A 14,540-nucleotide genomic window follows, 5' to 3' on the forward strand; every position below is an offset into this window, starting at 1 on the left:
TTTTTTTATTTGCTAGAAGTGGTGCCACAGTATTTTTTTCATATCGATTTCTTAATTTGCCATATTATCCTGAACAGAAACAGTGTATTAAAGAATTATTCGGTTCACAGGATAGTGATATGTTATGGACTGTAACTATGAGGCTTTAGATGAGGACCATGGAAATTGTGTGGGAGAATGAAGGAAGATGTATACCAATCCCTTGAGCGAAGGGTGAGGAAAGCTGTCAGGAAGGCATGCCTTGTAGGCTGGTCTGGTTGACTTTTTTCATTTATGATATGGTTTTCCTATGGTGGTCCTGAAGATTGGAAGCAGATTTGTTCTGTAGTTGGAGGTCATTCCAGAAGAGAGGACCAACCGAATGTGCCAAAGTAGGATTGGATACTGGTTGGTAGAGTATGTCGTCTGAGAACTTTGATGAAGGTGGCAGATCCCTGCAAACTAGATGGGTTGTGTCTAAAGCATATGGTTGGGAGGTAAAGGGGAACAGGTCATTGATTGCTTTGAAGACCAGGTTAGGCAGCTTGAACTGGGCCTGGCTGCTCAATGGAAGGAATACAACTGTTAGACTGAAATGAGAAGTGTCTTCTTAGTGTGGGTGGGTTGTTAAATAAATTGCCTGGTCAGTGGGAGAGAAAGCATACTTGAAACCTCATTGTGGCTCAGTTTCAAGTTTGCATCCTCTAAAGGACATGTTTTTCTATTAATTTCTCTGAAGGGTGATTAGGGCTTTCGATGAGCATGATAGGAAGAGGTTTCTTCCAGACACCAGTGGTCAAAAGTTTCTGGAACGAGCAAGCTAATAATGCTGGCTGTAACCCTAGCAACCCGCTCACATGTAACCTCAATCTAGAACATATGCAACTGATGAAGCCACCATTTGAGCCCATAACTTTGCTCAATCCCTCTCTTCGAAGAGTGCCTTCCTGGTTGTCCTAATATCACTATGCAGAGTGAGCGAACTGCAGGCCCTAATGGTGCAGGAATCATACATTCAGATTCACCAGGACAGGGTAATACGTAGAACTAACCATACATTTCTGTCCAAGATTGTATCACTCTTCCATGTCAATCAGACAAACTCCCTGGGTTCTTCCAGGACCCAACGCCACCAGCAGAACATGCCCTACACATGCTGGGCATCAGGAGGACGGTGATCTGCTACATACAGGAAAGCAAAACAATCAGGAAGAGCAATCGGATTCTCGTCTCTTTCTCACCAGCAACTAAGGAGTTACCAGTGACAAAGGGTATTATATCACAGTGGATAGTTCAGGTAATACATTGATGTCACACAGCAGCGAGAGTGGCGCTAGAGGAAAGGTCAAAGGCGTGCTGCATGAGAAGGAAAAGGGGCCTCACTGGCTTTCGTACCTAATTTCTCAATCGGTGACTTCTGCATCCCGACCACATGGTCCTCTATACCTACCGTCACAAAACATTTTTATATTGGGATTCAAGCAAAGGTGGGACAAAAAGTACTTACACGCCTCTTTGCAAACACAGACTTGTTCTCTACTTGACCTCTCACTGGACAGGAGAACACCACTATGAAATCTGTGTACCACATGTGAACCAAGAAAGATACACGCTGCAAAGAAAAATGGTTACTTTCCTGTAGACGTAAGTTTTCAACTTGAAGTCTTTCTTGATTAACATATGATCCTCCGTCATAAATTGAGTGCAGACCTTTGAAAACTGGAGGACAGGACAGAACTCATAAGCGCTCATAAGAACGCAAGGGAATTTACACGTATAAAAATGCTGGATAAAAGGAACCTGAAGATGTTGACAATGCAGTGGGGCTTTCTGAACGTACATCTGATGTCATAGAGGAGGGATAGGCCTCCAAATGGCGATGACGATGCCCACTCAAAAAAAAGAAAAAAAGAAGAGGAAATAGAGACCATTCCTAACACAACCACTAGATGGTGAAATAATACACATGTGAATCCAGAAAGTCTTCAAGCTGCGAAACTACTTCCATATGCAAGTATCCATTTCATTCAAATGTGTTCTAAACTGAGAAAGCAAAGTAGGCATTTGAGCCTCTTCGTGCAGAATTTAACATGTGTAAAAAGCGATCTTGCCACTTTGAGGGCTTCTAAAAACTACATTCAGTACTGCAGGGTCAAGTATTTTTTCATTCACTTAGAAAGGATCCCAGGACTCTACATCCTTCGTAAAGGTTTTCTTTTGACTGAAACCTGCTTTATTTTCTCGTGTTTCTTCCTTTAACTCAAATTGTCATTGCATCGGCCTGGGGTTTCAGTCTTTTTTTCCTGAAGTCAGGAAATCTGTTTTCCCGTTTGTTGTTTTTTTTTTATTTCCTCTTTTTCTTTGGCCACCATGCTGTCTTTTTTTTCACTGGCATCAAGCTATCCTGGCTGATGAGGGGTAAAATCCCGAAACCGGTGCCTGTTTCCAGTCCAGGGAGGACCTGGCTTGGCAGTTCGGGCTGGACTGTTCCCATGAGGCACAGGGTCAAGACAGATTTGCATATGGCCAGGTCTAAACTGGGGTGGCATGGTGAACAAAAGAATGATGGATTTAACCCAGATCTTTTGACTGGGGGGGAATGTTTTGATTTGTTCTGCATTCCGTCCATCAATTGTGTGTCTTTTGCTTTCTCGCCCTAAGTGCGCCGGGTATGCCCAGACGTGGGTCCCGGGCTCACTGTGCCACTGGAATCAAGCCATCCTGGCTGATGAGGGGTGAAACCCCGAAACAGGTCCTAGGATGCTTGTTTCCGGTCCAGCAAGGACCTGGCTTGGCAGTTCGGGCTGGACTATTCCCATGAGGCTCAGGGTCTAGACTGATTTGCATTAGGCCAGGTCTAAACTGGGGTGGCATGGTGAGCAAAAGAATTATGGATTTAACCAAGATCTTGTGAGTGGGGGTGAATGTTTTGGTTTGTTCTGCATTCCGTCCATCAATTGTGTGTCCTTGGCTTTTTTTCAGAGTAATCCTTTTTTAGTGGAAAAAAATCCTAGGAGTGTGACATTTGCCTTTCAGATTCTCACTCTTTTAAGAAGCACATGATTTGTCAGCAAGTTCCGTACATGAAATATTGGACAGGTGGAGACCGCCTAATAACTATGATACAAGAGTTTGGTGTTACCTCTTTTGGGTTTGAGCTTTCTCTGATGTCCAACAACAGCAAGGGGGCTTTAGCATGAAAAACAAAACAAACGTGAATGATACCCAGAGGAGAACCCTTTCTGAAGGGAGTGCTTCATGAGCGAGAATATCCTTTTCAGACCATCCCAGCAATGCCTCCCAGGGAGGAATGTTCTAGCGTGTCTTGCTCCAGAGATGACCATTCAGGGGATGAAGATGAAACCCCTTGGGAAACACCCTTCCACAATCACCAGAAAGAGGAGCAGGGGACTTTTCATAAGCTAGGTGATAAAGGTTTTTGTGTGTCAATCCAAGGTAATGATGGGGCCAGGAGTTGGTGGATATAGGAACCTTCAGCTCACGATTGCCACCTTTTTGTCATCCTTCCTGTCCCCCTCCCCAACTAGCCTGAACAAAACTATTACTTTTTCATCCTGGTACCACTTTGTAGTGCATTCCTGGGGAGAGCATTTGCTGCTATCTCCCATCATGGCAGAAGGAAATTAGAGGCAGATGGGTGCTATATGTTGTACTGAATTGACGTAAGATCAGGTCCTGATTCTCTCTGCCCGACATCTCATCAAAGGTATTAAGACCTTTTCCCCTAGACCGGCTACTACAGGATCTCAACATGTCATAAAAAGAGAGGCAGTGGCCAGAGGTCCGAACTTCAAATGATCAATGGTATCCATTCTTGCTACTTATTGGTCATCTAAACCTGAAAGATATTCAAACACCTAGATCAAGAGAGAAAACATCCAAAATGTAGCAGTACACCAGATGTTTCCTCACCTATGCTAAGGAGACCTGATGATCTGTGCTGTAGACTTAGAAGATATATATTTTTAAGTTAATCTTTGTGAATCAAAGGCATTTCCTGATGTTTATGATTTGACAAGATTATTAAGAGCAGCAAGTCCTCCCCTTCTACCCCAAAGCAGCTACTTGTCTGCAACTTAATTTTCATTTACTTCTCTCTGGACAATTGACTGGTCAAGCAACCTCCCAGCACAATGTGGTGCTGGATCTGCAGACAACTTTAGACCTTATCCAAGGATTAGATCTTCTAACAAATGCAGCAGAGTCAACCCTCTTGTAGTTTCAGGTTTTGTATGCAAGGATCTCAAAAATTATGCCAACCTCCTCCATAGAAGGATGGGGAGCCAACGTATGCAAGTTCATACCTTCGAGTCACCCATGGAACTGAAGTATTGCGTCAACATGCTGGAGGTTGTGGCCAGCCTTCGTGGCCTCAATTTCTTCCTGCCAGCTATATCATCCCAACACCATTCTTGTACAGTCTTGCATCACCACTGCAGTGAATTACATGAACAGTTGAGTGATAACCATGTCCATAGCTCACTCTTAAATGTAAGTATGATACTGACAATATGGTGTTGAAGATGGGTAAAACTACCAGGTACCTTTTCAGAAGACACAACTGGTTCACTTTACTCTGTGAACCTGTTGACTTGAGAACGATTGAGCCAATTCTGACCACCTGGGCACATGTTCCTCATGACTTATGGTCCCTTTCATGTTAGGTGTCTGTACATCTCTACACCATAAGGTACAGTTATTTTAATTAAATTAGTCTGCTCAGGCTTTACTCCTTCTTTCCTGAGTTTTGTCCTTCTTTCCTGATCTTAGGCAGAGCAAGGAGAAGGATTGGCACCAAATGGAAATTGGAATGTGGATTAACCTGAAGGAATCCAAGTCTTGTGACAAAGGTCTTTTGGCTGCCAAGCTATGCCCACTATAATTTTATTGAGCGTATGTCCTTGCAGAAACTAGATATATATTCTGCTTGCTAATACAGGCATCTAAACAGTATCTGGGACTAATGTCCTGTAACATCAGCACACATGGTTACATCTGCAAGGGGAATCTCCATTTTGTTTATTGCCCACTGTATACTCCATTAGAGACTATTAGTCCTAATTACAGTATAATATATTTATCTCTTAGACAATAGAGGGAGATAGGTTTTAAAGAACAGAGTTGGTATGCCTTCTTTTGACTAGTAGTTCAGGCAGGAAAATGACATTGGATCCAGATAAGCTGCATACTATTTCCATTATCTACTATGGTCAGTTGCCACTCTAGACTAAAGGTGGGAGACACCATTGGTGTGCTCCAGTATTTTTGCCCCCTGTTGCCATTGCCTGGTATGGCAGGAGCCACCCTCTCCAAAATGTGTTTGGCAGAGGTTTGTGCGCTGCTGGTGAACATCATCAAAAACACTGGATGGCCTCCAATGGTTGCAGATTAAGTCCCCTGCTGTCAAAGTACAGGTCCGACCTGATAAAGTAAATGGCACAGCTCCCCTTACAATGTGGAGACTTTACTCTTGCAGCATGCTGTGGGGATCATTAGATAGATGTAGGTTGCTCCTGCCCAGGAAACTTCCTTTCATTTTCCCGGGAAATCAGTTTGTATTCACAAGTGTCCTGTCTGCCTTTGCACCCTCATAAACTGCAACACTTGCTAGGGAAGCTGCGTATTGCAGAACTGTCGACTTTGCAGCTTTCCTTGCATCACCTGATTGACAAACACATAAAACCACTTTAAGGCCCACACAGTTGCAAATCAATCCTTTCAGTTTTCTGCTGCTCTGGCCTTCATCAAATGCATCCTGTTACCTCCAGTGCCTGGTCCTTCTGAGCCTTAGTGAGTTGGATTGAGACCCTCCCAAACCCCATGTCAAATGTGTCCATGTGTACAATAAAGGGCTAAGTTGATGATTCAATGTCTACTTGAGCGCTCAACAGCATCCTAGTGCTCTTCAGTTCAGCTTGGGCTCTGTCCTTGAGGTCAGAGCAGTCACAGGAGCAACTGTGAACCCATCGTTGGCCAAAATAATGTTTTAGTACCCAATGGGATCTAAACGAAATCCCTCTGAGTCTGGGTTGTTGAGCCCTCCCTGTTCAGCACGTACTTGAGCTGCAAAGGAATGACCTTCCAACTCCTCACGAAAAGTTCAAGCTATCTCATAGAAAACTGATTGATATGGCATTTGGTGAACTTGAGTGTCCGCTTCGGTTTCTGAAGTGCTCTCTTCAGTCTTTCTGAGGTATCCCAAGTTCCCCAGGCAGCTGTCATTGTAGAATGCCATGTTGTCTATCTTGGTAATGCAAACAATCATGAAGCCTGGTGTTAGTGCCATCTTTTCTTTCACTGCAGGGGTCTAAGCAATCCATAGCTACCCACCCAATCCACAAGCTTATTAGTGAGGGAGAAGGATAGGCATCTTTCTTTGTCGTTATTTTGGGACGCTGATGGGTATGAAAAATGCAAGCCATTCATTCCTTGTACTAACTAGTGAGTCAGAGCTGTATCATCGACTTTGGGAGCGCATATATCCGCTCAGGACTAACATCTTAGCAACCTTTGGTTCGATTCAATCCTGTACTTCCCCGGCCATCCAGTATGCTTTGATATTGACAGACCGAAAGGATTGGGTCAATGTCATGTGTGCCAGCACCATCTTTCTGTGAAACGTGTAGCAGGCCAGTTCTTGCCCTCTACGTGGTAAGTCACCACATGTATTGCTGCCAAGTCTTTTCTTTGAGTGATACATTGCAATTGTGAGGTAGACGTGAAAAGATCGATAATTCATTTCATAGGTCACAGTCTTGGGATCCCGACTTGAGAAAGATTCTCCTGAGAGCTCTTGTTAGTACTAACAGTGCCAGTAGTGCTCCTCAGTGAGACAGCCCCAGAGAACCCTGTTGTATATATTTGTGCTTTTTTGGGTGGGGACAGTGGGTGCGGGGCATTCAAAAGAGAAATGTTGTTGGTCTCCAGCCTCCTAAAGGAATCTTAAAGGGCTGACAGTAGTCAATAGAGTCCTTGTCTGCTTGCTGACTTGGCACATAGCATGCAGGACTGCAAAACAAACCTGTGTTTCTAGTCCCATTTCATGTAACGTGGCTGATCTGTTGGTGTGAAGAGTGTTTTGCGGTCTACTTTTTGCCTCCGCAAAACCGTTTTGTTTGTTTTTAAACAGGTTGACAGGAATAGTAATCCTCTTCCAGGTTAACTGTAGTATAGAAGAGTGATGGGGATTAGCAGCATTAGGGCCGGCAATGGAAGGAGCATATTATGTTCATGCCTTTCCCCTGTGTGTTGCAGGTTTTATCTGCAGTATGCTGATAACTGTCTTGAATTCTGAGGTGCACAGAACAGAGCAGTGCCTCCTCTGTAGGTTATGTCTACTGAAGGCTAAATAGTGGAAACTATTGGTATGAATGGAGGTAAAGAAGGGGTTGTGTTGATGAGGTACACCTAGATAGAGCTTTGTCTGGTGACCGACTGATTTTTCATTTTCTGGTTCCAGGATTGACTCACCTTATTACCATGGACCTGCACCAGAAGGAAATCCAGGGCTTCTTCAGCTTCCCTGTGGACAACCTGAGAGCCTCACCATTGATGCTACAGTACATCCAAGAAGAAGTAAGGATCTGACCACGCAGATTGCTGGGGTGGGAGGGGGGGGGGAGGGGAGTCTACAGAGATCGTATAAAGGGGAAGGGGCAGGGGCAGGCAAGGGAAATCTTCTCTCCTGTTAGTTTACTACAATTGAGACTTATTTTAAAGCAGAAACCATACTCTCTATGGAAACTGTTTATTTCTAGCCTCATTTCATCCACTGCTTTGCCCATTTCCAGATTCCTGATTACAGAAATGCTGTCATTGTTGCAAAATCGCCAGATGCTGCTAAGAGGTAATAGACGTCTGTGGTATGTGTGTATGTATATGTGTGTGGGCCTATCTCGATCTTGCCCTCTCATTTTTCTGAGGATTCTGATTTTAACTTGCCTGTTTGATTTTTCTGACTATTGCTTCTCTTCCGTCTTGCCCAAGAGAGTAGGACTTGTTTCTGGGTGGTCATCCTCTCTTAGCCAGTACTTTAATGAGAGGACACGTTCTTTGGGACCCTTTTTTGTTTAAGAATCTACCAACTCTTGGTAGATCATGTCATGAACACAGAATAGACTTTATTTAAATGTGTGGAAGGATTTATGCCTTAAAAATAAATTATTAAAACGCCACATCAATGTTGACACAAATTTTGCAAAGAAAAGCAATAGCCTTTAGTGGACAACATTGAGGCATGCATTTCTAGTGGATTTGTCCTTTGCACAGAATCCTCATTTCGTGAAATGGCACCAGGGGCAGAGAGAATATTGAACGCTTTTAGCCACCAGGGCACCAGAATAGTTTCACCTTGACTCAGTCATTATGATTATGATGCTTACTGGTGGCCGAAATAAACTTCACTTGATCTGTATCCCTGTATGGATCCTTAACCTATAGTTCATCCTTTTTAAGAATTTTGACATTCTGGCCTCCTGTTTTGTGACTTTTTTTCATGAGCCTTTTGTTTAATTTTGCAATATTACTCCCCAACAAATTTGGGCTTTAAAAGTGTAAAAGTAAGATGTCTGTTACTGAACTGCACACAAACAAGGAGGCAGTGTTGAAAAACTTGTAAAGATATCTACCACCCTCAGCAGATTGGGCAAAGTGAGCTGTTGTTGTTTTGATCCATTGACAATGTTGGAAATCACACTACCAGCTTTGGATAACAGAGCACATAGACGTAGACTACCTAGAAGCTGAGGCTATAAGTGTTGTTACTGATTTTAAGTTGACTCTAAAAATCAACTCACTTTGTGTGTGAAAGTAGGAAATGTTTTATTATTCTTTTGAATTGTGTATTCAATTATAGATTTGCTTGGTTTTAATGCTGCCATCTAGTGGTTGGACTCTGGTTGTCACCTTCCTTCTCAACAATTGTGAGCACCAAAAGTGTGCGGATGCAGACTTGCTTAGCCTTGCAATGGCCCTTTAAGACCAGTTACTTACTGTGTGGAAGTCTTTTCACTGGAAACTCAGCGATTTTACTGTTTTCTCCTTTGTCCATTCTCTGAACCGCACAGCTGGTTGTAGTTGACATTAATGAACGATGAGTTTGGCATTCTTTGAAGCGGTCTATACAAACCTTCTGATTCCACCTATCAGTGGATGACAGCTTATCTGTACCAGAGAGTCACTAGATTTGTTTTATGCAGCACTGGATTCTGCTAGATCCGTGGAGCTTTCTGCTATTGGGAGTTTCCGCAGTTGAATACATTCCAGATTTTAAGATGGACGTTCAAGGAGTGAGATGTTTTGTTCAAGTGTGGAGCTCCTCATCCTCCTTGCCTTCGGAAAGGCTGATAAATCTCCTTCTGGTTGTCTTACATACTGAAGATAAAGGACCCTGTGGCTGCGACAATAGGTCTCCACAGGATACCCCACATTTTGTGTTCCTTTGCAAATACTTTACTCACCCTAGGCAACTGTTTCTTAAAGAGCTTTTAAAAGATATGGGATTTAAGCATGCCTGTTTAGCTTTACTGCATTTACAGCTTATACCGAATGCTCACACCCTAGTCAGTATTACACATTTTTTAAGAGCAGCTCTAAAGTCAAGAAATTCTAGATGTGACTGAAAAGCATAAGGGAATCTGTTATCTTGCTCAGTCTTCGGGATATGTTTTTATAAATTAATTGTATGCTATTTTTAATCATAGCTCCCTTATGTTTTGATTTTTGTATACTTGTTTAACTTGACCTGTATTTATATTTGCACTCGATTAACGGAGGTTTACTTGGCCAAATTGCGAATTTTGCACATTTGAGTCATATACTGCTAACAAATGAATTTTCAGTTGTCTTTTTATCTAATGTTGCTTATTTCTTTTATGTCTTTGACTACAGCCTAGTAAAGATTATTATTATGATAAATCACAGTTTCGAGATTTGCAGCAAGGCCTGTTATTGGCCTTGGACCCTCAGTCAGTGGTTACCGCAAGCTTTGTAGATGATGATCAGCCTGGTGTAGTTTGAGATCCTGAGCCATTCTTCCACCACTGTTGTCGTGTTAACTTTGTCTTTGGCTCAGGAAAGCATAAAGGGTTGTCTGGCAGTCCTTTGCAAGAGAGTGCCACAGCAAGTTCATAGTTGCTGTTCTGCAGCTTTCAAAGATTTGAAGAAAAATGTCCTTTTACCAACTGTTCCTCTTTAGGATCTTGAAGTGGTACAAATGTTCTTAATAGTAGTTCCAGTCAAGCCTATGCTTTATCTTGCCTTGATTACATTTGATTGACGGGTGAGTGAAGACCAAGTGTTTGGTCTACTCCAAAGACAATCGGTAGTGTTGTACTGCCATTTATTTGACAATGGTCTCAGAGTTGTATCTGTGGCAAAAGATTAATCTGGCTGTTTTTAAGCCTCCACCACTTTCCTGGTAAGTCACAGAAGCATCTCCAGGCTTTAGAAACCAAGAGGAAGTTTGTTTTCTTTGTTTCCTGAGCAAATGGTTTAGGAAAGGTGACCAACATTCTTAGATTTTTCAGAAGTCTGAAAGAGCGAGAGCAAGCTCCAAAGAGACTGTGTCTCGCATTATGTGCTTCAAGCATCTTTAGAACATTGCTAACAGGGTGGTCTCCAAGGGCATTAGGGCCATGCGGTACAGCTGTTGCATGGGACCATTGCATTTCCTTGTTTATGGTACCTGAATTTGACGCAGTCTTACTCGGACCTTTGCTTTTTGACTGTTTTGTACTGCTATGGGAATCTTTCGGAGGAAGACATTCATTAGAGGAGCAAGTTCCTAATATTTATTAATGATTTTCTGATGGATATTTCTTCCAGTCGTAGATTGCTCATCTTCTCTAACCCTCCAAATTGATAGCTATAAACTAACAGTGGTGCCTGGCAAAAAGGCTATCACTGAGATGGGATGGGAGGGGGGGGGGGGGGGGCAAGAAACTGCCCACAGACGAAGACATCCCTTATGATTGTTGTTTTTCTGTGTGGTGTGGAAGCAGTGAGAGTAGATGGATAGCAAATGTCTAAAAGCTGCAAATGGGACAGCAGTTAATACGTTTTAAAGTTGGATGAGACTAACTGTGTGACTGTAATGATGTTCAAGGAGTCTGTGAGCAGTGATGGGAATCTGTTGGAAAGAATTGATTGCACACTATGTGAATATATGGTAATGAAAGCAGAAACATGGCATAAGCCTTACCTTGAATTTGCTTCCTTACTAGCAATGAGTGAGACTGTACTCATTTTTATTACCAATTATTCATTATTTAGTTCAGGTTTGTTTCTAGACTTTCCAGGTGTGCATTTTGATTTGTTTATTTAGTGTTTTCTATAGCGCGAACATGACCCTGCATAGGGTATCGGAGCGCTTTACAGGAGCATTTCAACAACCCGAAACTTACATTTTGCAATACATTACTGTTTTACGACATTTACACTTCAGTAGAGACTATAAACACATAAAGTACCATAAAGCCTCTTGAATTATGAAACCACGAGAAAACGTATATACAAGTCCATAACCTTGATAGAGAACAGCTTGCGTGAAATTTTAAACAAACATGGCAGGTTAATATACTGGCGTTCAGCTGTAATTAATTAGGGGAGGAACTTCCACATATAGAATGATTTTGCTTCCTTTTTGAATGTTGCGATGGATGGAATTCTTCTGATGTTAGGGAGGAGGGCGTTCCAAATTCTCAGTGCTGTCCCTGAGAACGCTCGGTCAGAAGTTCTTTTCTTACAGAAGCGAGCCCATTTCAGTCATAGTTCCGCTTTACTCCTGAGGGATCGGATCCCTCCCGAGAGCGTGAGTTTCTGAGCAAGGTAGACTGGAGTTTTTTTGTGTATTGCTTTGAGTGATGCATGCCAGCTTGAAATGAATTTGTGCTTCGAAGGGTAGCCAGTTGAAAGCTTTTAAGTGCGGGGAGATGTGGTCGAACTTTTGGGATCCCACTATAAGTCTTGTGGCTGCATTAAGACATGCTTTCAATGGAGCTGTTGATCTTCGGGAGCCCTACCAGGGTAGTGCAACCATATTTGATTCTTGAAATGACCAGAGCCTGAACCGCAGTTTCGAGGTCTGCTTTAATTAGAAATGGTTTTAGTCTTCGCAAGTAGCTTAAGTGGAACCTGGTGTTTTTTGCCATTGTGTTGATATGTGTTGACATGTTCAAGTTTTTGTCCAGGATGATACCCAGTGATTTAGTCGAGTAAACAATCTTCGAAGTGCACTTTAGAGCAGTGATAAGGTTGGACCATTCTACTATCATTATTTTGTTTTTCTGTGGTGTAACCATCTGTGGCAACTTCTAAAAATGCTGCCCTTGCTCTTCTGTCATTGTTGAGGCTCCCCTTGAATTTGATGTACATTGTCCGTTATTAACTGACAGCAATCTTTGGTCTGTTTTTATTGCCCAGGGCACAGTCCTATGCAGAGCGACTCCGGCTTGGATTGGCAGTCATTCACGGAGAAGCACAGTGCACTGAGCTTGACATGGCGGATGGGCGTCACTCTCCACCAGCAGCAAAAAACCAAACTTTACACACCGGCTTGGAACTGCCCTGTGAGTGCAATGTGCTTATTATAAACCTGACTTTGTTGTTGTATCCTTTTGCACCACTTGCACTGGAAAATTTCATGGTTACATCTCGGGGATATATTCCTAAATTGATAGTGTTTTTTCATGAATGTGGTTTGCTTCTTCATTGTTTAGGGAGGTACAGGGGCAAATTGAACAAATGGAATAGTGTACTGCATTTTAGAGACCAAAAACAGAAATGATCTAAAATAAGAAGTGAGTTTTTCTTCACAGTGGTTTAATTATTTCCCTTCTGAATGAAAATAAGTTGGTCTATTTTATATGCAGTTTGGGGTATAGTATATGGTAAAGGTACCTGTTCAGAATTGGAAAGATTTATCAAAGGATACTGAAGTTAAAAAAAAATCTTTCCCTCACAATGGACATTTTTGAATATAGTAGAAATATTACAGACTGATAAATATACTAACTCTTTATTGGGCTTGGGTTGTTCATCTGAAAAAGGACTTTGCATCAACAGCACCTAGGGCTAGGTGTACTAACATTAGGAATAGCGATTTCCTAATTGCGATTTTCTGTGAATCATACTTCAGGTAATCACTATTCCTAATGTATGAAAAATTTTCAATTAAAATTAGTGATTTCAAGTGGGTTTCGAATCGACCTAACTCACTAATATTAATGAGGTCGGTTGCAGTTAGCTACCCATCAGGAATGATAGCCATCACAGGGACCACCATATCTGTTGTTTTGCTTTTAAATAAAGCAATCTTTTTTGTTTGAGATGTAGCCGGTTTGTTTATTAAGGAAACAAATTGTTTCAAAAGAAAAAATTGAAACGTTTTAAAATTCTTTTGAAGGGTAGGTAAAAAAATATTTGTTTTTACATTCTCAAATGGGAAATGATCGGATTGTGACCTCTTCCATTTGCAAATGGTTACCACCTCCTATGATGAGGTGGTAAAATAATAATGTTTTTAAGACTTAAATTCGGTCACAAAACACTAATACATATTACTGCAAATTGGTATTTGGAAGGGACTTCCTAAACACTTCCCTTCCAAATACCAATTCGCAAACCCAAACTATGAATCTTAAGAATAGCAGTTTGGTGTTTGTACATCAAAAAAACTTTTTTTACGGTCGCAAATAGACTGATTCTGGGAATCAGACAGTTTGTGACCTCAAAAAACCTTGGTACATGTGGCCCCACGTCTTGAAAACTGCAGAGCATGACTCGAGATGAAAATCCTTGAGAAGCAGGCATGTGAAGACAGAGGCTGCCCTCAGAAACATTAAATGATATGGAAAAGTTGGAAAGACCACTGTGATCATGACTCGCAGCTTCTTAAGTAATATTCTTACATCCAAATGTTTGCATTCCATTTGTTTTGTGTCCTGAACCCTACATTGCTGGAGTTCAGTTATCTCTGCTCTGATATAAAATGTGTATTATTTGAATAATGTTTGAACAAAAGCAAATAAAGATTACTTAAACTGTTGAAAAATAATACAATTGAATGTCCAAAAAGGAATGTATTGCAGAAATCGGAGGTTGCTGGAAGTTGTGCTTCTCTAAACGGGGCCAAGCTGGGAGATAGCGGAGTATAAAGACTACAGGGATTTGTAATTCAAGAAAAACTGCATAGAGTTTGAAGGTCATAAGTTCTAATTACTTTGGTCATAGTGTTTTTAATTAGAACAAAACACTTAGCTGTTAAAAGGCACACGATTCAAGAAATTCAAAAGATTTATAACTTTAGTAATTGATGGTAAGTGAAGGTTTTTTGCTCTTGGTTATAAAAAATAATAATTTGTGATTCCTTTTAATTAGCAAGAATCCCTTCTGGTACTGTCAAAGTTTGTTAGAAATCTTTGGAAGCTGGCTTCCTTATTGGTTTAATTTTCTCAATATATAAATACAGCTTTCTGTTGCACTATATCCTCCAAGAGAGAATTGTATCTTCAGAAAGCCTGGTACTGTTGGTTACTTTAGGG

At 41.6% G+C, this 14,540-nt stretch overlaps 1 protein-coding gene across 2 annotated transcripts in view; it reads left to right on the forward strand.

Annotated features, from left to right (window-relative positions):
* The window catches only part of PRPSAP1 (phosphoribosyl pyrophosphate synthetase associated protein 1), a 252,270-nt gene that overhangs the window by 163,700 nt on the left and 74,030 nt on the right, over positions 1–14,540 (forward strand). For both annotated transcript variants that reach the window (XM_086930696.1, XM_086930697.1), the window contains exons 5-7: positions 7,460–7,575; positions 7,791–7,846; positions 12,421–12,566. In XM_086930696.1, coding sequence (XP_086786822.1) covers positions 7,460–7,575; positions 7,791–7,846; positions 12,421–12,566 — 318 coding nt within the window. The remainder of the gene's footprint in view (positions 1–7,459; positions 7,576–7,790; positions 7,847–12,420; positions 12,567–14,540) is intronic.

The sequence above is a fragment of the Lissotriton vulgaris genome, chromosome 7 (assembly GCF_964263255.1).
Source record: "Lissotriton vulgaris chromosome 7, aLisVul1.2, whole genome shotgun sequence".
Lineage (NCBI taxonomy): Eukaryota > Metazoa > Chordata > Amphibia > Caudata > Salamandridae > Lissotriton > Lissotriton vulgaris.